The sequence below is a fragment of the Gymnoscopelus microlampas genome (genome assembly GCF_963454915.1).
Source record: "Gymnoscopelus microlampas genome assembly, chromosome: 3".
Lineage (NCBI taxonomy): Eukaryota > Metazoa > Chordata > Actinopteri > Myctophiformes > Myctophidae > Gymnoscopelus > Gymnoscopelus microlampas.
Window position 1 is genome coordinate 22,268,953 of NC_139940.1, and position 25,953 is coordinate 22,294,905.

General features: G+C 41.5%; 1 protein-coding gene across 1 annotated transcript; it reads left to right on the forward strand.

The window, feature by feature from the left end:
* The first annotated feature begins 1,070 nt into the window (after positions 1–1,070).
* On the forward strand, positions 1,071–25,897 carry vwde (von Willebrand factor D and EGF domains). Its single transcript, XM_084052944.1, has 31 exons — positions 1,071–1,471; positions 3,541–3,731; positions 7,548–7,779; positions 8,560–8,643; positions 9,539–9,771; positions 10,534–10,623; positions 11,079–11,226; positions 11,646–11,863; positions 12,485–12,558; positions 12,684–12,957; positions 13,314–13,510; positions 13,849–14,705; positions 15,686–15,822; positions 16,202–16,366; positions 17,609–17,713; positions 18,686–18,800; positions 19,356–19,612; positions 20,042–20,261; positions 20,593–20,730; positions 21,313–21,534; positions 21,824–22,216; positions 22,412–22,507; positions 22,603–22,698; positions 22,971–23,066; positions 23,355–23,450; positions 23,551–23,646; positions 24,039–24,134; positions 24,222–24,317; positions 24,599–24,694; positions 24,933–25,030; positions 25,126–25,897. The coding sequence occupies exons 1-31, from the start codon at positions 1,396–1,398 to the stop codon at positions 25,138–25,140; spliced, it is 5,307 nt and encodes a 1,768-aa protein (XP_083909070.1). The 5' UTR covers positions 1,071–1,395; the 3' UTR covers positions 25,141–25,897.
* The last annotated feature ends 56 nt before the right edge of the window (positions 25,898–25,953 follow it).

Consider the following 25,953-nt stretch of genomic DNA (forward strand, 5'->3'; position numbering starts at 1 on the left):
CCTTCGCTGTATTCAGTTCACAATGTGAAATTCAATTGTTGCGTATATTCAGATTGATTTAAATAACACATATTATTATCTAATGTTACTTTAGCAGAAATATTTAGTCAAAAGAAATATCTAAAAGTCTGGTCCACCCTGACAATGAGTGATTTAGTGTATCTAGCCTATAACAGCCAATAATTGTGTGTGTGTGTGTGTGTGTGTGTGTGTGTGTGTGTGTGTGTGTGTGTGTGTGTGTGTGTGTGTGTGTGTGTGTGTGTGTGTGTGTGTGTGTGTGTGTGTGTGTGTGTGTGTGTGTGTGTGTGTGTGTGTGTGTGTGTGTGTGTGTGTGTGTGTGTGTGCGTGTACGCACGTGTGTGTGTGTGTGTGTGTGTGTGTGTGTGTGTGTGTGTGTGCGTGCAGAGGTGAAAAGTAACTAAGTACAACTCAAGTATTGTACTTAAGCACAATTTTGAGGTATTTTTACTTGACTGGAGTATTTACAATTTTCAATACTTTTACTTCTACTCCACTACATCTCAGAGGCAAATATTGTACTTTTACTCCAGTAGGCTACAATTATTTCACAACTCTAGTCAAGAGTTACTTTGTAAATTTTGAATATTATTAAAAAACTTACATTAACCACGTCAGCCTTAGACTTCGGCTATTTGAAAATAGCCCATCTAAGCTCACAACTACGCGTTGTGAGCTTGTAGATCAGCTATCAAAATATTTTATACATTTTGAAAACATTTATGGAAGATTTCTGAATATTGAGTACTTTTACTTTTGGTACTTTAAGTACATTTTGATGCCAGTACTTTTGTACTTTTAGTCAAATTTGTGGTATTGATACTTTCACTTAAGTAAAAAAAATGTGAGTATGCCTACTTCTTCCACCAGTGTGTGTGTGTGTGTGTGTGTGTGTGTGTGTGTGTGTGTGTGTGCGTGTGTGTGTGTGTGTGTGTGTGTGTGTGTGTGTGTGTGTGTGTGTGTGTGTGTGTGTGTGTGTGTGTGTGTGTGTGAGAGAGAGAGAGAGAGTGTTTGTGTGTTACACGCTTAATGTGTTTTACGTAATTAGTAAGTCATATTAGATCTTAGATGAATTGTTTTTGCAGTAATTTCTGAATGTAACATCAGTTGCACAGACAGAAGGTGTACAGCTGAGCTGGACGCTCCTCCTGCAGTGTGATGCTGCTGTTGCCTTGCGGAGTGGGAAGCAGCGCTGCTGTAGTCCGGCGTCCCGGACAACTCCACCAACTCATGTGGTTAACGATCAAGAGCTGCTTCTCTGGACCTATCTGGAATATATTACAGACCTGTTTGAGTTATTAGGGGGAAACGACCGAGTGGGGTAGCCGATCATAAAACTGTTTTAGTGGCCATTGTTCTTGTTGGGTTGGCCAGACAATGAGATTTACACTTGTTTTGAAACTTCTGCCGTACTTTGTGTTTCTACTTTCTAATGCAACGCATCCTCAAACAGGTAAAGTAGCCTACAATGAATTGTGTATTTGGAACCCAATTACAGTTTTTCCATACAGTTCTTTTGGACAATTTTATTTATTTTATTTTTGAAGACTTTTGGTTTAACCTAATACGAAACGAAGTTGGATAACTGCATGTTGAAAGTACGAGATTATTAGGCTACAGTGGATATCGTGTGTATAATATGCATGTGTGTAGTCTTTAGATTGTCATTTTTTGGTCCAACTCCATATACAACATATCTTGTGTGTGTCATTCTTAAGAAGTCGATCGCTTCCCATTCATCATTGTGCTGTCATCCAAGGGCACATACATATACATACCTCCTAGTCTCACTCTCACGGTCACTGTAATCCACTGTTTCCCAAACAGTGGGTCGGGACCCATTTGTGGGTCGTGGACCGATTTTTGTGGGTCGCGAGTAAATATCCCCTTTATTTTATTTTTTCCATTTCCCACATTTTGTTTTTAATTATTTCAAAAGATTAAAACAATCACTTTTTTCATGAATTAAAAAAAATCATAAATAAATAGCAAAAATCAAAGAAATTCCATAAATTAGAAAACAAGTCTTTAAGAAGTAGTGAAAATAGCCGATTTTCACTAGTTTGGGTCACCGGCAAACGCCTTAATTTCTCTTTTGGGTCTTGAGCTAAAAAGTTTGGGAACCACTGCTGTAAACTATTGTGCTGTCATGGGGAATCAGAGGTGATCAGCCCCTCTCTTTCTATTCTCACCCACATGGGCCTTTGACTCCTGGGGCCAAGGTGGGAAGAGATGCCCACTCGGAAACGGCATTGAGGGCTACTATCGGTCGTTGTCTGTGAAAGTTCCCGTCCATTAGCCAGTGAGAAGGAGTGAAGTGACCAGGTGCTGCTGCTGAGAATGGATGTCTGGACAGCTCTGACAACTCCTGTCATCTCCTGCAGCAGCATGTCTGCTTGACGCCAATATGTCATAGTTAGCCGGGCTATCACTTTTCAATTGGCTGCTCTGGTCTGGGCCCAAGCTCCTTTAGGTGGCACACTAGCAGAAGCCAGTTATGCCAGCAACATTTACTTTATAAATGATGTCAATACCCCACTTTGGTGTGGTCCTAACAGATAGTTGCACTCCTAAATGTACATTTGACTTGAAAGTAGCCTACTCTTGTCTTTCTTTAATGACATGCTAATCATAAGCAACAAAAAAAGAAAAAAATATGATGTCTCCAACAGTGTTTTTTAAAGGCCTTTGAATAGCAAGTGCCTCACATTTGCTTCCTCTTTTAGAATACCTCTTATGTTGTTAACCCATATCTTAACATGGACCATATGGACATTTGGAGTCATGTCCTGCCAGCACTGGAATGATTCTGTTCAACTTTGAACCACTTTAATCATAATGATGTTTGGTTTGGATACAGCGTGGTTTTTTATCATTATTGAGGAAGCCACAGTCTGAAACTGATACTTTCACGCTGGGTACTTCCAGTTCCCAAGACAGGTCCCAGCTGGGGTCATTTCATTATAAGGATCCATTCATAACTAGTATAAAGGAATACTTGTCAGTTGCAATAAACACCTGCAAACCACATTCACACCATTCTCTCCACTAGAAAAGACCAACCATACATAAAATACCATAAAACCTTTCATCTTTCAATGTGTTTAAATTATAATGGTCATACTCTGTAAACATGTTGTCATCAAAGGCTTAAGTTACCAACTACCCTGTTGAGATGCGAGGGAGACTTGTAACTAATTTTGTCTTCAAAGGCGATGGGGTTTTCATACACTAGCTTTGTTTTTCAAAGGCTCCGATGACCTCCTGTGATTATTATGCTTATTCTGACAGTGATATGAACTATGCCAAAGTTAATTTGACTCTGAAGGTTGGCCACGTGCACATTTTACCCAGTTCTAAACAAAACGTGTTTGATATTCTTCACTCTCCTGTTAGTGTGATGAGTGTCAGTACAAAAAATGATGCTTTAATGAGGCTTCTGTGTTCATCCATACTGCTCATTGATTAGACACTCTGGGTGTTTATCCAGTACCTATACTGACACTCTCACTGTTTCTCTAGTGCGCCCCCCTGAATGTGTTCCAGGAGGCCACGCTTTGCTCCAGAACCCCTACCGCAGCACCACTTTCAGCTCCAGCTGGCTGCAGCAGTCAGCCCTGCAGGACTTCATCTGCGACCACACTCTAACACCAGGATGGTACCAGTTTCAGATATTTGACAAGCCTGCCAGCATGCCCACTCAGTGTGTTGAGGTAAATAACATCTTCTTGTTGATAGCTAACATTGTGGCAAAGGCCCAGAACCCAGATGACATGGCTGGAAGGAAGGCAGACCTCTACAGTATGTCTAAGAGTAGATAAAGATGACATTAACTGCTCATTTTTAAAACCCTCCTGCCAGTGCACACACACACACACACACACACACACACACACACACACACACACACACACACACACACGCGCGCGCACACGCACACGCACACGCACACGCACAAACGCACACACGCACACACACAGCCTTGACACATATGCATTTGCTTCACAGTGGCTGCAGTTTAGAGTCTGACACATTAGAGCACCCATAGTAGGCTAGTTCATGTTTCAGTGCCTTGCTCAGGGGCACCTCAGTAACTGCAGTACCACAGTACAAGCCACACTAGCTAGTAGATTTGGGTGATGTATGTTTCTTCAAAACTTTCTGACATTTCCCCGGTGTATACAGTATATCAGTGGTGGAAGAAGTACTCAAATCACTACTACAGTACTCAATTTCACTCTTTTTTTTGTTTTTGTTTTTGTTTTTTAATTTTTATCCCACGATTTTGTAACCCTATTTTTTACACCCAGTGCCAATTGTCTATGTAATCCTGGGCACTACCTTCCCTCTGCCAACCTAGGGAGGCCAGGGCCGAGCTCATGCCTCCTTCAATGCATGAGAGCCAACTGACCTTCTTATCACCTGACAGAGGAGAGTTTCCCTGGTTGGACGTAGCGCGTGGAAGGAACACATTATTCCAACCAGTTCCTTTCCTCAATTTCACTCTTGAGTGAAAGTATCAATACCACAATGTAGAAATATCTGTTACAAGTAAAAGTCTGATATTCAGAATTGACTTTAGTAAAAGTACAAAAGTATTGGCATCAAAATATACTTAAAGCACCAAAAGTAAAAGTACAGTTTAAAAATGTATACAAATCATTTGAAAATAGCAGATCTACAAGTTTACAACGCGTCACGATGCCACGTGTTGTGAGCTTTTAGATCAGCTATTTTCAAATAGCCATATATATAGAGCTTAAGTGGTTAATGTATGTTTAGTAATACAAATCTAAAAAGTTTTCAAATATTGTTGTGGAGTAAAAGTACAATACTTTCCTCAGAGATGTACTGTAGTGGAGTAGAAATAAAAGTATTGAAATTGGAAACTTTACTCTAGTAAAGTAAAAAATACCTCAAAATTGTACTTAGTAGGCTACAGTAGGCTACTTGAGTAAATGTACTTAGTTACTTTCCACCACTGCAGTATATGACAGTGTTTTGTATGAGACTAACAAACAAACAAACAAACAAACAAACACACAAAAAAAGCTGGCCTGCTGGTGAACAAAGTCATTGTAGCATGTATGACATTAAGTAGCCTAGAAAGCTGTGTGTGTAATATACAATTAGCCTACCTACACAAACTATATATACAATACACAAACAATACAACAAAATACATCCATGCAGACAAGACAAGACAGGACAAGAGCTCTCCCAAAACTAGCCGCTCCCACCCCACAAGTTCACCCCCAAAGTAGCCAACTTCATATGGAGACAAATCCATACAAAACTATATGAACACAAAAATATCCATACAAAAGTACAAACCAGTACAAACATGAACATGCAGTAACATGCATTAACATGCTCAAGTGGGGTACAAACATTAACATACAAACATGCACATGCACCTAAGGAAATGAATATCAATGCTCTAGATACAAGTTTGCAATAGCAATTGTTAAGAACAATTGTTAAGAAAAAATGCTAGGAACAATTAGAAGCATGATTAGAAGCATTAACAGGGTGTTTGAAGGTGAGTGAAAATAGATTATTTAAACACATTAATGGAGGTGATAGATCTATGTGAATTTGGTAGGTTATTCCAGTCGGATGGGGCTTTAAATTTGAATGCACCTCGACCAATTCCTTTTTAAATTCTGGGGATAATAAAGATTTGCTCAGTATGCCAGGTTATATGGTGGTGTGTAGGGATTTAGGAATAATTTCAAGTCATGAGGTTAATAAAGACAATACATTTGAAAGCAAATTGCAGCCAGTGAGAATGTCTTCGAGATTTAGGTGTTAACCATTTAAGAGACTCTTACTGTACATAGAGGTTCTATAAGGGCACTTCAGGACAAATCTACAGAGACTGTTGTAGGTTACATTAAGAGGGTAGAGATTTGTTTCGGAAGTATTCTGATATATAATGTCTGCATAATCTAGTATTGGTAGTAATAATAACTGTGAAATGATTTGATTATTCAATTATTAAGAGTAGACACTTGTCTTCTCTGTCTACGAAATGTGTGCACTTACAAGACATCAGGTGGTGTCTCTGCCCCTCTGGCCTTAGTTAAACTGAAGTATAGTAGAGTTTTTGGGTCATATGATGTGTTAGCAGGTCAACTATGAGATGTAGGTATGTGTAGGTAGGTGTGTTTGATTGATGTGCGTGATGCATGTGATACAGTATGTGCCTTTGATTTGTGTGTGCAGATGGTGTCTGTTCATTTGTACTGTATGTGTACGTATATGTTTATGAAGGAGAGTGTGGGCTGGAATGTTGCTCATTTCCTCTGGGGAGCCTGCTGTGTGCAGCCTCCCTCAGGATTCCTCCCTCCCTGGTTGATGATTGTCCACAGGAGTGTGTTCAGGAAGGCAGAGAGTTGCTATGATCATGTTATCATAAGTCACTGTCTTTGGGAGGATTAAGTGAAAGTCATATTCAACATAATACTTTGTTTAATCTACAGTATGTGCCCATACCGGTCTGAATACATATTATTGAACAGTTTGACTTGTGAATTTAAATATGTTATACAGTATATCATTTTATCACACACCCAGCCTTTATTTTCCCTTGGTGAAGGGAGTGATTAACAGGCCAAGAGTGTGATAAGCTTGCGCTAAGTGGTCAGCTGCTGTATCTTCCCTACGGGTTGTATGTACATCAGCTGACCAATAATTGCAGCTGAAGTTCCACCACAGCACCAGGAGGCATAATTCCTTTTTGTGCCCTCAGTCTGGCAAGAATCACCCTTAGACCCACCCTACCTGCCTCTGATTGGCTTCCTGGCAGGAAGGGGCCTGCCCCCTTTCCACCAGAAAGGGGGCAGGGCCAGGTTCAAAGCATCTAAAACCATGATGGAACCAACCAGTGAGTTGATAGATCAGTACATTGATAAGTTCATGTTCCCAATCCCAAGACTATGGGTTCAAATCCTAGCAACTAAACAGGTGTACTTTTCTTTCCCACTCCAAAGCATTTAGGCACAGTTTTAGTGAGGTTAGGGTTAGGTTTAGGCATTGTTTTTGTGATGTTGAGGTTAAGGTTAGGGTTAGCCAATCACAGCGCCACTTGGCTGGGTCTTGCCTGATTGAGGGCACAAAAAAGACTGGTGAAAAGGAAACAGAACACAGAGAGTGGAAAACAGCAGCCAAAAACTGCCCACTGCCCAGCAGCCAACTCTCCCCACAGCCATTTCATTGGCCCGGGGAGTTCTTCGTTGACAGGAAGGTTAATCTAATAACTTCATGTTTTGATCCAAATGCTATTTTCTTGTTGTCTTTTTCAATAAATAAAACTATGGGAATGTGATAAATTAATTATCACACAGCATTCATCGTTGCCCACCGTTGGATAAGCTTGGGCACTGACAAATACCTGGGCGATAATCTATTTTGATTTTAGTGTAGTATTCTTTTACCCCTCTTTTTTTTTTACCTCTTACACTCTCTCCCTGTTTTCTGGTTGTCTGTCTGTCTATTTCCCTTTGTCTCTCTCCATAATCACCTAGGTGAACCACTGTGGTACTCAAGCCCCAGTCTGGCTCTCCCTGGGTGAGGGGCAGTCCTTGCCTGGGCCCCTGGAGGTCAGGCAGCTCACAGCCTGTGCTGCCTGGCAGTTCTTCCCAAGCGGCAGCAAAGACTGCTGTCTGTTCCGCATCCCTGTCACTGTTCGCAACTGTGGGGATTTCTACGTCTACCTGCTCCAGCCCACTCAGGGATGCATGGGCTACTGTGCCCAAGGTACCGTACTGTATGCAGGTTCAGTCAAGCAATCAGTTTAGTAAAATGTCCCATAATGATGATTCCCACAGAGCAGGGCTTTCCTTAACCCTTTCAATCCGGGAACACATCATGTATCATTTTAGGTTTCTTTGTTTATTCAAAAATAGATTTATTTTTTTAAATCGTGAAAATGTTAGCAAATCTTTGAATATATATATATGCATTTTTAATTCAAATCTTTGCTTCACGGCGTCCCTTGAACAAAAATATTTTGAGATGGGGGGGGTCCGCGGACAAATACATACATTTTGGGGGTCCTTGAAATGAAAAAAGTTTGAGAACCACTGATATAGCAACATACGTTTTTTGTTTTTTTTTACTGTTAGGATTTAGAAGACATTTGTAGAATTCCCGGATTGAATGGGTTAACAGTGCAAAAGGTGTGACGACTGTGTGCATAAATATACAGTCTGTTCATTATAAAGTGAAGACGTAAACTATTATTTGATGTCCTTGGGTCAAAGCTTTCATATTGTACTATCGTATACGTTCATGTGCAATTAGATTAGCTTTGACTCAACTATGCATGAAAATCCAATTAAGTTACAAATTATATGCATGGCCATCATATTGCTTGTTCGATAGTGTTTGACAATAAACTGTACTTAACACCTAAGCCGCAGGCACCCCTCACTGTTGTATATAACCTTTTAAGTTAATGAAACCTCAACTCGAGTCTTTTCATCGATTTGTGTATAATTTACCAGTGCTGCTTATTGATCTCCTGTCTATCTACAGCATCAGAGATATCAGATGTCTCCTTTCCCACGGCAGCGGCACCCTGTAGTCCTGATGAGGCAGACGCGGACGGATCATGTAAAAGTGAGCATCCCACTGATGTACATATGGCCCGCCACCCGTCTCCTCGTGTTAGGATCCCACTGCTGTACATATGGCCCACCACCCGTCTCCTCGTGTTAGGGCGAATACCAAACAATCACAGGTCAGACAGTTGCCATGTGGCAAGGAATGCACCACTGGCCCCCTCACTGCTGCTCTTAATGAGCTGAGCATGTGTACTGTCGTCCACAGAGCTTTGTCTCCATAGTAACAGCCCTCAGCCAGGTCATGAATTATTATCCCACAGTAGATTTTTCTTTAAGGGGGGGGCTGGGCTGCAGAGGTGGAAGGAGGGTGTTTAATTAGGGATAGATGGCACATCGCTATACTTCGTTAATTCGCTTATTTGAACCACTTAGACCCTCTATACTTAGTAAAACGGACCCGAGTTGCACTGTACTTGGTGCACTCTTTTCACCCTCTACACCAAATCTCTTTGCCGAAAATAGCCGATCTACAAGCTCACAACGTGTCGCAGTGTGACGCGGTGTGAGCTTGTAGATCGGCTATTTTCGGCAGAATGTTCCCTCCAGAATAGGAATGCTGGGGACCATTCAAGTGGTTATAAGGATAAACATGTACCTGTGTCTATTGTGCTAGTTTCACTGTTTTACTTACAGTATCATGAAGTATGTAGGGTTTAATTTGTTAAAGTGGACAGTGAAAGCTGGTACCCGCCATTGTGACCAGTGGAAGCATAAATTAGGTTCCTCTCCAGATCACCCCATATGCTACAACACACAAATCATCATCTGAAAACTTCCCACATTGAAACAGAAAACATCCGTACATGCCCAGAAACATCAGCACCATGCAGAAAAATACAAACAAGTCCTTACATGTTATCCCAGCCCTTATCTCTCCTTCCCCCATCCAGCCGATCAGCCTCGCTCTCCGTCTGTCCCGGTGATCACATCTGAGCTTTCTGGCAGTACCACCTACCTCAAGTGCAGTTTTGAGGGTCCCACCACCAACACTTCCCTCGGTTATGTGGTCGCCTGGTCCCGCCTGTCCCCTGAAGGCAGGAAGGAGGAACTCAAACAGGAGACCACCATGCAGACCTTCGCATTCATTGAGTTGGATGGCTTCAACCTCCGCCTGGGGGACAAGGTCTGATGAGATGTGGATTGTGATAATACGTTACGAATGAAGTCTTTTTTATCAGTCATTTCATGCATAATATGTTGACAGGTGTTGGCTAGTTTAAAACGTGTAACGTTTTAAGCCTACCACTTATAATCAATAAGCTGAGAGCTCCGTAAGTATTTGCACAGCTGTATAATTTGTTTGGTTTGGCCGATTACTATGCAGTTGTTTTGGAAATATCGTCGTCTGAAAGCCATACATATGTTTATGTTTTCTTTTCAGACTCTCTACCCAGCATTTCGATATTTTAGCATTTCAATGAGGCAAAGGATCAAATTTGCCAATGGTTTTTGAATACAGACCATTGTTGTTGCATATTAAACAAATCTATAACAGCACTAACTGATGTTGAAAGAGATGAACGAGTCTGAGAACTTAAAATGTGGTTTTAAAGAAAACTGAATGTCTTAAATAGCGAAAACTGAAAGCCATATAAAAATATCTTTATGTTTTCATACAATATTTCCCAAACCTTTTTCTTTTTTTTAACCACAGTTGGCTTCCCACACAGGAAATTAGACCTATGAAATAAAGATATATGGCCCATGGCCGGCCACCGATGATGTACGTCTATATACATGTTGTCGTGTGTGACCTGGCTTTAACTATAAAGACCTTTAATACCGCCTGACTGTCTCGCTTTAGACTGTTGCCTTGTTCAATCTATGCTCTCTCTTTATCTCCTTTTCCCCTCTCTGTCTCTCTCTCTTCCTGTGTCTTTCTCAGATATACTGCATCAGTTCGTGTTTCTTTTTGGACTCTCCAGACATACAGGGAGATCCAGTAGAGAGTCAGGAGTTCTTTGCTGGGATCAGGGTATATATCAAATGGATGTAAAACATTACTGTGTGTGTGTGTGTGTGTGTGTGTGTGTGTGTGTGTGTGTGTGTGTGTGTGTGTGTGTGTGTGTGTGTGTGTGTGTGTGTGTGTGTGTGTGTGTGTGTGTGTGTGTGTGTGTGTGTGTGTGTGTGTGTGTGTGTGTGTGCGTGCGTGCGTGCGTGCGTGCGTGTACAGTGCGTGAGTGTGCATGCGTGTGTGCCTGTGTGGGTATACACTGTATACATTATGCAGTTGTGTAATAGTGACTGCATAATGTAAACAGTGTATATAGGTTTTTCATAGCTTTTGATATCTTACTGTACGTTGAAGAATGACAGGATATATTGTCCTGACTGAGCTATATTTGTCATCACATATGATGTTGTTTATAATAGGAAACTGTAGCATACATATCATGTACTGTACCTGTTAACAGTAAATATGTGTTGCAGTTAAGGCCCACAGTGAGCACAGTGGCTGAGGATGGGAGGCAGTATGAGCTGGTTGTGGAGAGCACCGTTGCTATCCCCTGCCTGGGAGATACCTCCACTTCCACAGAGCAGTGCACCCTCACTTTACAGCTTAGCACAAGCAATGAAGGTAAATGCTTCATATGTACAGTATGTAACTCAGAATACTGTAATTTGAGTACACTACTTTTTGTTATTTGCTGACGGCAGGCAAAATTGGAGAACTACTCAGGTTGACGCTTTTTTTTATCCGTATGTAATCTGGAAGGTGACTTTTGAATTTCTGCAATTGAGTCATATTTATGGTGATCTGAAAACTGGAGAAAGCCTCTGTCAGCTGTGTCGCATCACTGAAAACATCACACATTTTGTATTTCATATATCATCAAAGCGCTCTAAGGTGGGCTCACACATATACAGTACATGGACTAGCTTATTGGTGGAGCATGCAGAATTTTATTGTATAGTATTAATGTGATATATGTTTATACATTTATCCTCATTGACAAATACAATATTGAAGTATTGGATGTTTGCTCCTCTATACAGTAAGTGAAGGGAGGCTGGGTCCAGACCTGTCTTTGTCCTCCTGTGTGGTGGACTTGGCCAGCGCCCCCTGCAGGAATGGGGTGTGCAGCACAGCTCTGATCCACTTCAGCCCTGTCATTGACTTTGTCAAGGATGGAGACAGGACCGCCCAGATCTCTGTCAAACCTATTGTCACAGACAACTTCCTCTGGAATGGATACTCACCAGAGCCTGTTCAGGTACGGGCAGACTTTTTAATTACTTCTTTCCCTTGTTAAACTCTCCTGTGCAATGCAAATGTCTCCATCTATTGGGCTTTTCACGCTTAGCCATGGCTACAGCTTAGAGTAAGCCTTGGTTTGAAGATTAACACTTCAATTTGTCTTTAGAACGCCCACAGTACACAACTTTTATACATTCAAATCAAATATACAGACGTCTTTGATTGGACCTCATTTCACTGTAGTGAATTTAACCTCAGTGTTTTGAGGGATAACCTCAAAACACAGCGGATAATAGCCATGCTCCAAAGCAGGGTTTAAGAAGCCCTGGGCTAGGTTTTGGTTATACCCCATGTTCAAAGTTACAAGTATGAAACAAGTATTAGCCAAGGGCTAACAGACCTGTCAGCCCTGCAGGGCTTAGACTTATCCTTTTAGCTGTAATGTCTGAATGTACCACGTGCTGTTTACATTTCTGACTAATAAAGCATCCAATCAATAAAAAATATATAAAAAAAACAGGGCTGCGCATAGTGTGAAAAGGCATACTAGTTTCAGAAGTGAAATCTGAGCACATTATTGATGATGAATGAAACCAATTTTGTGTTTTTTTTGTTTTTGTTTTTGCCTTGTATTCAGATAGTAGTGAAGGATGTACCCTCTGCGTATTGCTACGCTTTCACTGACCCTCACCTCATCACATTTGATGGCAGGTACTTAAGTCTACTGTTGAGCACTGCAGGATATTACTTTTTACTGCAATATGGGGAAATGCTTATATGATTGCATACATACAGTATAAACCAATGGTAATCCCTTGCTTTTTTGCTTATTCCAGGCACTATGATAACTACCAAATAGGCACTTTTGTTCTGTACAAGAGCAATGTGTGGCCATTTGAGGTCCACGTCCGGCAGTGGGAGTGTGGCAGTGTGGTGCACGCCGCCTCATGTGTGTGTGGCTTTGTGGCGAGGGATGGGGGTGATGTCATTTCCTTTGACATGTGCAACGGGGAAATGGGTGAGACAAAACCACACTTGTCCGTCAAGAACAGAGACCTGGGCAAGAGCGGCATTCGAATCACTGAGTCTTACCGGGGACGTAAAGTCACTGTGAGTGGGGACAATACAGTGCATCCACAATGTGTAGAAATACAACTAGCATTAGTTTATGTAGCACTTTTACTTCGACATAGCATAGAACTAAGTAATTTACTATTGAAAAAGGTCTGTTACCAAACATATTTTACAAACAAAACTTGAACTTAAACAAATTTACATTTTCTGTCCCCAAATATAATGGATTATCAAATACTTTACAAAAACACAACGTGAAACTGTATTAAATGATTAAAATGTGAGTAAAACAAATTCTACTTTCAGCTGAAAGAGTATGACAAAAACGGATCCCTGTTTGTTGTGAAACTACAATACTGTCTCTACATTTGACATGTTTGTGAATGCCGCAGGTGACCTTCTCGTCTGGAGCATTCATACGCGCTGATGTGTCTGACTGGGGGATGAGTCTGACACTGCGAGCTCCCGGTTCAGACCGGGACCACACTGAAGGGCTTTGTGGGACATATGATGGACAGTCGGACAATGACTTCCACTCAGCAGGGGGCAACACGTTGGAGGATATACATGATTTCCTTGCTGAATGGAGGTAAGAATTACTCTATGGTAGATATCTAGTCAGAGGCCAACAATTGAAGTCTTCAGAGGGAGATTCAGAAGTACCATATTAATCAATTGTAGTAATCAATGTACTTGGTCATTACAAAATGTTTACGTGCAAATGTAACTCATCTACTGAAAAAAGTAACTTTACTAATTTTAGTTATGTAAAGGATAGAATGAAAAGAAAGTTTCAACAGTTACATGTATAGGGTACAGCAGTTTCTCCATATTGTTCTGTGCACATGGATAGAATGAATAGTTGGAGCTTGGCCTCAGGTCATTCTTGTCATAGCTTTCATGGCAGTGCTGTTTTCCCCGTGCCAGGCTTTCCCCAGGTACCAGTCTGTTTGACACAATTCCGTCCCATCAGAGCGCTCCAGCCTCCCGCAAGTACTGTAGCTGTCAGTCAGAACCCCACCTCTCAACCCCCAGGACCCGATCTCAACCCGTCTCCTCCTCTGACTCCACCTGCTCTCAACGTAGTAATGTAAGACTCCCTAGCGTCATCCCCACGTTAGATGTCACAGCTGAATACATTAAATCAGTGGAACTGTTCAGAGGCCAAGAAACACCAGGACTTTCTGACGGGCACAAGGACGGGAGTCCCGCCGCACAGCCACGTGGAAGAGCCTCCAGGAATGGAGCATCAACCGCGGTCCATCGCCAGAAGGCCAGGGCCAGACGACAGTCCTACCGGTATGTCTCCCACCCAGCGCACCAGAGCCTCAGCCAGTCTGACTTGGAAGGCTTTACCTACTTCTTCCCAGAGGACCATGAACCAGTGGGACTCCCTGACGCCTTCTCTCCTCCAACATGGCCCACTCCTTCTGGGCTAACCCATCGGCAAGCCAGGGCCCACTGCCAGCGAGCGGTTGCTAACTCCAGCATAACCATAGCATGCGGCCGCCTGCTAGGACGGGCTTTAGTTGGCCGTGTTGTTGCCATGTGTGTTAGTGACCTGCAGCTGAAGGATGATGAGACATGGGCCAATGCAACATTACCACTGCTGGAGAATGAATGCGAGAGGAGGCTGCTGGAGGAGAGGAGGGGAGAGGGGGAGTACCAGGAGGTGCTGGCCGTCCTCAAGTGTCCCAATCTGTGTAGCGGGAATGGCCAGTGTTCTGAGTGGGGCTGTGTGTGCTTCCCAGGATTTGGATCCTATGACTGCAGTGTGCTGTCTGGTAAGAAGTGTTACAGTACTGTATATACATACACAGTAAAATCCTCAGTGTTCATTTATTAACCCTGAGGATTATACATTTTGTCTTCAGTTCGTTCATATAATGTACTTGTTGACCATACTAAGAATGGGTCACATTTTGGACGGCGGAGTTGTACATTACGCCAGTACATTTCATTCAGTGTCAATAAACAGTGAAACACACACACACACAGTCACACACACACACACACACACACACACACACACACACACACACACACACACACACACACACACACACACACGCATGCGCACACAGTCCGCACACCACACATGCACGCTCATACACACAATCTGTGATGTATACAGTGTGTAAAATAATTATCATTACGTATACTGTACAATTAATTTCATTTCATTCAATTAATTCATCAGTGTGGTGCCTAGCCTGTCACATCTGTCTATCATCTTCTCTGTGGCTGCCTGCAGTTCCGCGATCGTCATCTACACTAGAATACAAAATGGGAAAAATAGCATGCACATTTGTTACTTTGTGGCTATAACCATGCTGCTGACGCAATGTCTATGCTAATGCTGTAACTTCTTGTGTGCATGAGCCACATTGATCATAGCTGTAATTGGTGCATAGGCACAGCAATTGTCAGTTCATGTGGGCTACAGATAAGACTTCATATAACAAATAATGAATTAAAATCAGGTTTTTGAGATAAAAACTACAGGAATCGGGAAGACTGCTCATAATTTGGTACTGTCCTGAATGTTTCAGGATGTCTGGTCACCCTAGTTACTTCTCTAATATTATGTTATGTTTGTTAGTCTATAGTCTGACTTTACATGTAGTGCAGATGTGGCCCTTTTGATTCAAAGCTTCTTACAGTACAATATAGTGAATATCATTGTTTTCCCATTGAGCGACTAAACCACATAGTGTATCTTGACAACATTGTCTGTGTTTTTATTGTTGTTGATATGGTGAAGACCAGATCCCAGAAATCACTGAGTTGGAGAAGGAAGGTCTGTGTGACATTCGACAGGGAGACTGTTCTACCATCCAAATCTATGGCCAGGGTTTTAAGGATTCATATGAGCTCAAGTGTGAGTTTGTTAAAGAAAAGGTACTTTGGTTTTATACTTCTGTGATGAGTTTTGTTGCACTTTATGCTATAAAGGTTTACTCTAAAGGTAAAAAAGTTTTAACATGTTAAAGCTCCATAGTTCCAGGTGGGTCACCAATTTCATCCAATCAGGAGAGAGAACCTATTTATCAGCTTCAATTTTATAGTGTTCCAATTCCAATTTTGCTTGCATTTGAATGGCTCACAGTGGTGACAATATTCACTACAATTAATAATTAAATACTCTAATTTACTCTCTCTCTCTCTCTCTCTCTCTCTCTCTCTCTCTCTCTCTCTCTCTCTCTCTCTCTCCTCCCTGGTCATCTCTACTGTCATTCCACCCTCTCCTCCATCCCCGCTACCCTTTTTTGTTTTCCAGTTTGTGGATGGAGATTGGGTTTTGGATGATCCCCAGTTCGCTCTGGCCACTTTCCTGGATGTGACGGCTCTAGAATGCCAGCTCCCCCTGGAGGACAGACAAGCTCCTGCAGGCTTGGACCAGGAGACGGCCACAGACAGACCTCTGGCCCGCTGGCAGATCAAAGTCAGTCACATACTGTAGCGCATGCTGCTCATCTCTCTTCGCTGATTCATGCTCAACAAAAATGACATAATTAATTTCAGTTGAAAATACTGTACATCATCGTTGTTGTGCAAACAAAGTATAAATTAGCTGCTAGGCCTGTTTTTCACTTGACCTCTTTTCAGTTCCTTGGTCTCTCCTGTTTCCTCTGGCTGTACTCAGTTTCTTTTACCTCCCCCACTTTTTCCATTCCACTCCATCTCAAAATAAAACTGCTGGATGTGATGATAACAGGCAAGTTTAGATCAAGTATAGATCTGAATAGAGATCTGTGCTGAAAAAGTTGCAAAGTAGTCACAGATGATGATAGTCCACTTACTTACTAGCTGCTGCTATGGAACCAGTCCACTGAGTACAGCTGTGGAACAGAGGCTTTCTTCAGTGTTCAGAATTGTATTCAACAGTGAGAAACAATGGAGAAAGGTCAGTGTACCCAAGTGCCATGTGGCTGCAAGATGGCAACGTCTGTGAATGCTTTCTCACAGCAATCAGCTCATGTGAACATTTATCACCAATTCAGCCGTTCCACCTTTATAGCAATAGCATGCTCAGAGCATATACTGAATAGGCATCCCTATTCTGGACTTATGTAAAACACATTTTTGGATATTACTCCTTCAGATTTTATCCAAATTGGTACACATGATCTCTATAGTCATGTGATCAAGACCGATCTGTTTGATTTTTCATATTCCATCCTGATTGGCTAAGATTGACTCTAAACTTTGCAGGAGTGGCGCGTTTTGAACAAAATGCCGCAAATCATGAACGCAGCGTCCGATTGCGGTGAAACTTCGCACGCAGATTCGCACTACGTTGAGGAACAAATGGCACCCTTTCAACATTGCCCTATTATAGCGCCACCAGGAGGCTGATTTTTGAAAGAAATGTATTTTTATATTACTCCTAAAAATGTTGTCCAAACATCACGCAACTCTGTACATATTATCTCTTTAGTCAAGTGATCAAGACGGACCCGTCCGATTTTTCACATTCCAGCCTGATTGGCGAATTCCCAATATTGCTAGCCCACAATAACCTACCTGACCTGGCGGAGACCTGTGCTCGGAGGAGCACTTTTTCTAATTTTAAAGTGAACTTCTTGAGACTTATTTGAGTATCTTACGATAACGTAATCATTTATAAGTATTTAGGAGTCCCCTTTCCCACCATTTGACAGTACTCAATCCTTACTGTTGGCAGGTATCCAATGATGGCTATGGCTACAGCAATGCCAAGATTCTCACTCTGTATGACGGAGCCTGTCATATCTGTAGTCTCAACACTGAAGTGCTCTGTACACTGAGGGTGAGTATAGTAGTAGGAACTAATTCCATCTATGCTGTTGAATTGTAACACATGGCATTATGGACTATTTGTCAAACATTATGTGATCGTCTGCACCAAAGGTTGTTTCAGAATCTCATGTCATGTGTGAAATAATTTTTAGCTGTTTAATTATGTAGAGCAGACATGAGGACCTAAGTGGCACGATATCCAACAGACATGCAGACTAGTAAAACTGTGTGTGAAAACAGGTCAATTTGCAACTATGCAAGCAGACCACGATTTTTGATCAGCAATGGTCTCCAGTATTGAAACTTATACTCAGCAGTAACATTTAAAGAGTTTCAGTCATGAGTTTCAATCATGCATGCCAATACAATTTTCAATATTTCACAAAATAAATATGCAGATTTTGTTAACAATCCACAGTGAGCTTAATATTTCATGCCTGCAAGCATGTATTGTACGTATTACAGTATGTGCAGTTGTTGCATAATTCCTTTTGGAATGAAACTGATTAGAAGAAGCTAAATAGTTTTCTGCAAGAGCTAGAACATTTAACATGCAACTGAAATGGGGTTCTGTTGATCAGAAAAGATCTGTTAGTAATTTTGCGTAGGGAGGAAGTAAATGCTACACACCTGGGTTGAATGTTTAGAGGGTGAATGTTTGGCAATCAGCTTGTTGGGTTTTTCTTACTACTGGATGCCTGTCACAATTTAGTTGTTTGCATGGAAAACAGAAACAGCTTTGTTCTCCTTTTGGCAGAGAGCAGTGTCGTGTTCTTTCTTCAATGTGTACTAACACTGCTCGGACTAGGAGTTCCATTCCTACAGGAGTCAATTATTATTGAGATTAGTATTGATTAAGGCACTTCAGTTTAAGTGTTCAAGAAATGGCAAGCATTATACTGTGGCAGCCAGTTTGTTTAAAATAAACATTGAATTTGATTTAAAGTCAGTCTTATTTCAATTTGCTGCCTTTATTTCCTAGGAGAAAACTTGCAACATTGATGGTCTGTGCTATGCTGATGGGGACCACAATCCCAGCAGCCCTTGCCTGATATGCCGACCAGAATCTTCCAAACACACATGGTCTATTGTAGACAGTATGTATAACAAGATGTCAAGCTTTTTCATATTTCACAAAAGTAATACATTAAATGGCTGTATAATGCTCATTTGCTGTATCTTTATAGGAATGATACATGATCAGACAGTTATAATTAATCTGCATTCTTTTTTAGACACTAGAATTAAATATCTCATTCCATTTAGCTGGTAATTGCTAGTTCAGTCAGTGTTGTTCCGTCATTGTACTGTAATTATGAGCAGAAATGTAATTTGAAAAAATGTAATGTTTGAGAAATGTAAAAAAAAAATTGACAGTTGTAATCAGACAGTATTCTTCTAACTTTAGGATGTACTCAAAATAGATGACAGTTTATTTCAGTGTGTTCTCATTACTTATAAAGTAAGATCATATTCATGAGATTCACCAAATAATGCCACAACATACATTGTATACAGTGTGTGTGCTTTCTCTTGTGCTTTTGCTTATTATTGATTCATTATTTATTAATACATTTATCCACTTAATCATTTGTTCATCCATCTATTTAATCACTCCTTCACTCTCGCGCTTGCTCATTCCACTGCACCAGAGAATGCACCTCCAGAGCTCCAGTCGCTCCCGTCTGGCATCCAGTCCTTCCAGGGGGAAAACTTTGTCTACCAGCTACAGTCCCGGGACCCTGAGGGCTCATTGGTGTTCTTCACCCTGAAGTCCGGTCCAGCAGACGCATCACTGTCTCCTGCTGGTCTCCTGACATGGAAGGCCACCACCGAAACCTCTGATACACACACGTTCCAGTTCATCATGACAGATGACTGTAATGCTGAGGCCAGGGCCTCTGTACAGGTATTGGTGGGAGTTTATGTGCATGTAATTTCTTTGTAGCAATTGAGTGTACGTTGTATCAATATCAATATACTGACATAGGAAACCATTGAGAACCATTTTGAATCTCAATCTCAAATTCAAAAGGTTTGTCTGTTCCTTATGTCACAGTTGTTAGTTACCCACTAGAGGGAGCTCAGTGTGTGCAGTCTGAATGTAAAGACTACTAATGTAAGAAGTGCATCCAGCTTCACAAACGTTTAAATGATCAAGACAATGTTCACTTGCTGAGTCTAGCTGGACACGCTGATAAACTACATCTGCAAAAAACATTTTCCCTCTTGTTAGGAGCCCCTGTGACTATGTAAGTGAGACTGGATTCTAAAAGACGAATGAGTCTAAAGCTGCACAAACAACCAACGCTCCGTTTTTGTACCCCATTCCTCCCAGGTGTCCGTGCACTCCTGTGACTGCCTGAACGGAGGTTCTTGCGTAACCAACATCCACTTCCCCACTGGCAGCGGGGAGTACCTGTGTGTTTGTCTCGAGGGATTCAAAGGGGACAGGTGTGAGGTAAACATGGATGACTGTAAACCCAACCCCTGCAGACTGGGTCGATGTATAGACGGCCCCAACTCCTTCTCCTGTATCTGCCCCCCTGGGATGACAGGTAGCCTACTTGCATGCATATAGTGGAATTGTTGTTTTTAAATATCATCCTGTTGTCCCCCTTTTGTGCATTCATTTGCATAAAAACAATAATCAGAATCGCTTTGACTGTCAAGAGCAATGAAATTACTGGATTTCATCTTCATGGGATTGGCTCAAGGACAAATCATTAACTAATAGAGTAACATAAACAAGCTGACACAGAACAAATAAGAACTCAGAGTTGGTGCAAGGTGACAAAGCAAGCCAATAGACAATACAATAGCAGACTGTATACAATATAACCAAACCTTTAGCTGTAAGCTAATTTGTGATTTTTTGCATGTTTTCAGGTCATACATGTAGAGAGGATATTGACGAGTGTGTTTCCCAGCCATGCTTCCCTGGAGTGGGCTGTAACAACACACTGGGCTCTTTTGTCTGTGGTTCCTGTCCACAGGGCTATAGCGGTGATGGAAAAAGCTGTGCACGTACGTCCAGACTCTCCTCCCTGTTTCATCTCATATTACAATACATTTTAGAGATTTTAGATTGACTTGAATCTGAATGACGGCAGTGGTAGAATAACATAAAATGAATTGCAACAACAAGCAACCAACAGGAGTGCAATGGTCAAGGCCACAGGGCGGAGGGGCATCCGGATGGTGCAGGGTTAAAATTCCTGCCCACCACTGTGGAGACTCGGGTCCCATTCCTCCACGGTGCATCCAGCTCCAACGAACACAATCGGCCATGTTGCCGAAGCCAGGCGGGGTGGGTGTTCTCTTTCACTGCACTAGCAACTCCTACAGGTTGGTTGGGGCACCTTTTCAGCAGGGAGTGGAACTGGGACGGATACTGTGTTCTTCTGCACACGTTATACGCCCTCTCTGTGAAACTCATCCTCTGTCAGGCGAAAAGAAGCAGCTGGAAACATCATGTGTGTCGGAGGAAACACATGGTTGTCCACATCCCCAGACCAAACAGTAGGGGTTGGCAGTGATAGGGACTTTACAAACATGGGTGGAATTGGCAATGACTAATTGGGCCTAGCCTCTTTCTGTTTTGTCAAGGTAACATGGATTCCCTTGGCAAGGCTGTGGTCACACCAGCGAGAGTCCCCCAGGGTTCAGGCAAAACCAAATCCTCTGGACACTCTCCTTGCTCTAGAAGGCCATGTCACCCTGGTGTTCAGTGCTTTGAGAGCACCCACGTCTCAACGGGTTTCATCTGTGGACCCTGTCCACTCGGGCTCCAAGGGAACGGACAGACATGCAGCAAAAGCTCCACTATAGGTGAGAATGACACAATTATTGTAGTGTATCATTGATAATAATATTAATGATACTACAACAAAAACAGGTTGGTGCCATTCATGGTTTCCTCTGCTGGCTGTGAATGGGTGAATGTGAAATACCTTGTAAAGCACTTTGAATGAAGGCACTATATAAATGCAGTCCATTGGCCAACTCATGCTAATTCACCAGGAAATAGTTTTATGTCTTTTGTTTCTCGTTCGCATCTCGTTCGGTGATGTTTATGTACATTTTCAAGCCCTATCCTCTAACTTCCAGTGTTTTTCAGGGCAGAGAACAGTCACCAGTAGAGCAAATGGAAGATTTCAAGTCACAGAACCAGATTCCAGCAAAGAAATCCCTACCATCTCATCTTCATCCTCACCCACTGTACCCAGAAGACCCCTTGACAGAAGGACAAAAACAGAAGTGTACGTTGTTACTACAAAGAGGGTGTCATCTGTAGACAGGAAGACGACCACCAGCCCAGTGGACCAAACTGTCACTGTTGCCACTGTCCACAGTGTGGAGGAGCTGACCCCTGGGGAGTCACCGCCACATAGAGTGACCTGTGCTGACTCACCTTGCTTCTCCGGTGTGCAGTGTGAGCCCACGGCCACGGGATCCTTCAGGTGTGGCCGCTGCCCCTATGGTTACACTGGGGATGGAGTCACATGTAAAGGTAGCTTTCAGTATATTCTTGAGCTTGCTCACTAGATTCACAAGAGTTACTTTGGTGACAGTGATTCAGAACCATATTGTGCAATGGTTGATCAAAACGTTCTATGATATTAGATAGTTTATTATATTATTATGTCAAGTGTTAAGGAGAAGTAATGCCATAATGGATGGATGCCTTATTGCTTTTGTTTTTCAGCTGTTTGCCGGTATCAATGTGGAAAGAAGATGGAATGTACTCTGCCCAACACATGCACTTGCAAGGAAGGTTACACTGGATACAACTGCCATATAGGTGAGAAAGAGAGAGCGAGAGGGAGAGAGATAGAGCAGGCGGGCGAAACGATCTACGTACCACCTCTGACTCTGAGATCTTCCTTTTCTTCCTAGCGGTATGCCGGCCTGACTGTAAGAATCAAGGGAAGTGTGTGAGACCTAATGTTTGTGATTGTCCTGTGGGCTACAGTGGGCACACCTGTGATGAAGGTAAATAGAACACGCTGTCATAGAATACTGAAGATGTTTATCACTGCTCTGCTGTGTAACAAAAACGTACCACTAAAATGTCTTAAGTTGACAGCTTGTCATCTTAGATCAGCCCAGTTTCTGGTGCAAGTGAATCAGAGAAGAACATCATTATTATGTTCTTAACTAGCCTACTAAAACATAGTTTTAGGACATGCATGGTTCACAACACAAATATTTAAATTCTTAATATATTAAATAGGACTTCTTCTTATGTGTTTGTTGCTTTGTAGCTAGCTGTGAGCCACCTTGTCAACATGGCGGGACCTGTCTGGCCAGAAATCTCTGCACCTGCCCCTACGGTTATGTAGGGCCGAGATGTGAAATCAGTGAGAAACCATTTAATTACTCTGATTTGATGTGATATAGCATGTTGTCATATATTTTGTAAAGATTATTGCAATACCAGATTGGTGGGTTTTAGGACAATCCAAATAGAACAGAAAAATGAACTGAATTATAACTGACTGTCCTTGATGCATTGCACCTGCGGAAAACTCCACCCACCTTGAACATAAGAAGTTTAAAACAATGTATAAACGGTATATGACCCAGGTTTGTTTATCACTGACTATGAGATAGAAGTGTGGATACTAATAGTTCTTCTCCCTACTTAGTGGTGTGTAATCGACACTGTGAAAATGGTGGTGAGTGTATTTCACCTGATGTCTGCAATTGCAAGCCTGGCTGGTATGGACCTACATGTAATTCAGGTAATTCAAATGACACTGAACTGGGCTCAGAACACATCGGTTATATCTTTCACAAGTTTAGGTGTTTGCATTTTAGTGTACTTCTCTGTGTCTTCCATAGCTGTCTGCAGTCCTGTCTGTTTGAATGGAGGAACGTGCATTAAGCCTAATATCTGCGCCTGTCCCAGTGGCTTCTATGGCTCCCAGTGTCAGATTGGTAAGAAGAAAAATACAAGTTATTGTGCCCAGAGATGGTATAGTAGTTAAGGCCCCTGAATCCATATCCACATGTATACTTGCTGGCCATGGATCAAATCCTTCTATTATCCCCCCTTCTCTTCATTCCATATGCTGATTCCATCTCAGCCTTCCTTCTGTTAGTCTCAAAACATAATTATAATGGCAGACGGCGGTCTAGTCCCTCTAAACCATAATAAATATGTAAATATGATTTATAGAGGAAGTTTTTCAGATGCTGGATTTGATGATGATAAAATAATCATAAATAATGTTTTGTACACTTTACAATTATTATATCAGTAAGTAACACATTGCAGAATGTTTTAAATATTATATCTATTGATACATTATGCATGTTATGTCTTTCAGCTGTGTGTAGTCCCCCCTGTAAGAACGGTGGTCAGTGTATGAGAAACAGTGTGTGTTCTTGTCCTGACGGCTACACAGGAAAGAGATGTCAAAAGAGTAAGTTTTGTTCAGCTTTATCTGAATTAATGTTTGCTGCTATAGGACACCTCATAACATATTATACATACTATATACGTGTTCCAGGTGTCTGTGAGCCCATGTGTATGAACAAGGGGAAGTGTGTGGGTCCCAACACGTGTTCCTGTACATCTGGGTGGAAGGGAAAGCGGTGTAACATACGTGAGTGACACCCTATATTATCTAAATACATCATGCCTGTTTCAGCTAAAAGTAAAGCCCTAAACCTTCTCTGGACTCATTTAAAAATACTAGCCATCGTTTGATTGTTGAACATGGTTTTGAAATCATCCCTGTATCTTCATCCAACCTGATTAGCAAGGAATCCGAAAAATGCTGCCTCTTGTTAGCTAAAATTATACGAAAATATTGCTATAGATCTGGTGTTAACAGGATGCTGTATGTATTTCATGTTTTCACACATTAATCTGTTTTCTATGTAGCTATGTGTCTGCAAAAGTGCAAGAATGGTGGCGAATGTGTGGGACCAAACACCTGCCATTGTCCAGTTGGTTGGGAGGGCCTTCAGTGTCAAAATCGTGAGTCTTTTGATCTCTTGGTGATACTGTTGAATGGTCAGAGGGACTCTGTGTGTCTGTGTGTGTATCTATAGTGAGACATGTATGTCCCTTTTTATCTTTTATCTTAAAATCTGATTCACATTGCGTCACAAAACAACACTCTGATATTTTTGCACTATGTTTGCCCCAGAATAGTGATGCTAGGGTTCATTTGGTTAATGCCTGATATGTTGTCCAATATTGATGTCATATTTAGCGATCTGTAAACAGCGATGTGTGAACGGTGGGCGGTGTGTCCTTCCTGATTTCTGCCACTGTCGTAAAGGCTACAAGGGACTCACCTGTGGAGTAAAGGTCAGCACCTTCTTATGATTATACTGTTGCCATGTAGTATTTTATTGTCAATACAAAAGATATGTTGTATCATATTTATCTTTGTATGTTTACAGGCACCGCATGCATGATGGAAATGAAATGCTGCAATGAAAGTAGAGTGACTACAAAATGCACAAAGCAAGAAGAGCACCACAAAGTTGTATGTGTGACACTGTGTGTGTGTGTGTGTGTGTGTGTGTGTGTGTGTGTGTGTGTGTGTGTGCGTGCGCGAAAAGGCCTGTTTGCTTGTGTTTGTGTGCATATTTAAACAATAACAGAGGGACTTGATATATTGCACTTGTCGTATGGTCCCTGTATATCACTACCTCATGACTCGGAGTCGCACATCTGTTGCCTGCATAAAGCTACAAAGCAGTTCTTATGCAGATATTTTATACAGAAGCTAAGTGTTACTGCACAATATTATGTAAAAGAAGCAAAAGACTAATGAATCAGATGGCAATGTGCGATGATTCATTGATAAATGCGAGATTGTTTCTAGATAATTATGCTTTTAGTTCCTACATTTTGTATTGTGTAGTTTGCTGTGTAATAGTCAAGTATTGCTTGATCTGTCACCAATGTGCACTGTTTCTCTCAAATCTACTAGCTTTGTTTTGCTCATGCTCATTATGATTAACGTCACACATTCAATTGTTTTATTATGAACATATCAAAATATAACAAGACTGCATTTGTTTCTTTTTTGTGATTTAATAGTGTTTGGTTAGATGAGATCTGTCTACATTTTGATTGTTATTCCACTGAAGACTTATTTATCAAAAATGATGACCTGTTGGTGTTCTACAGTATGCAGTTTTTTTGTATTGTTTATTATCAATGATATCTTAACAAGCTTATTTTGTGTTGTACATTACATCATAAAATAAAATTATACATCT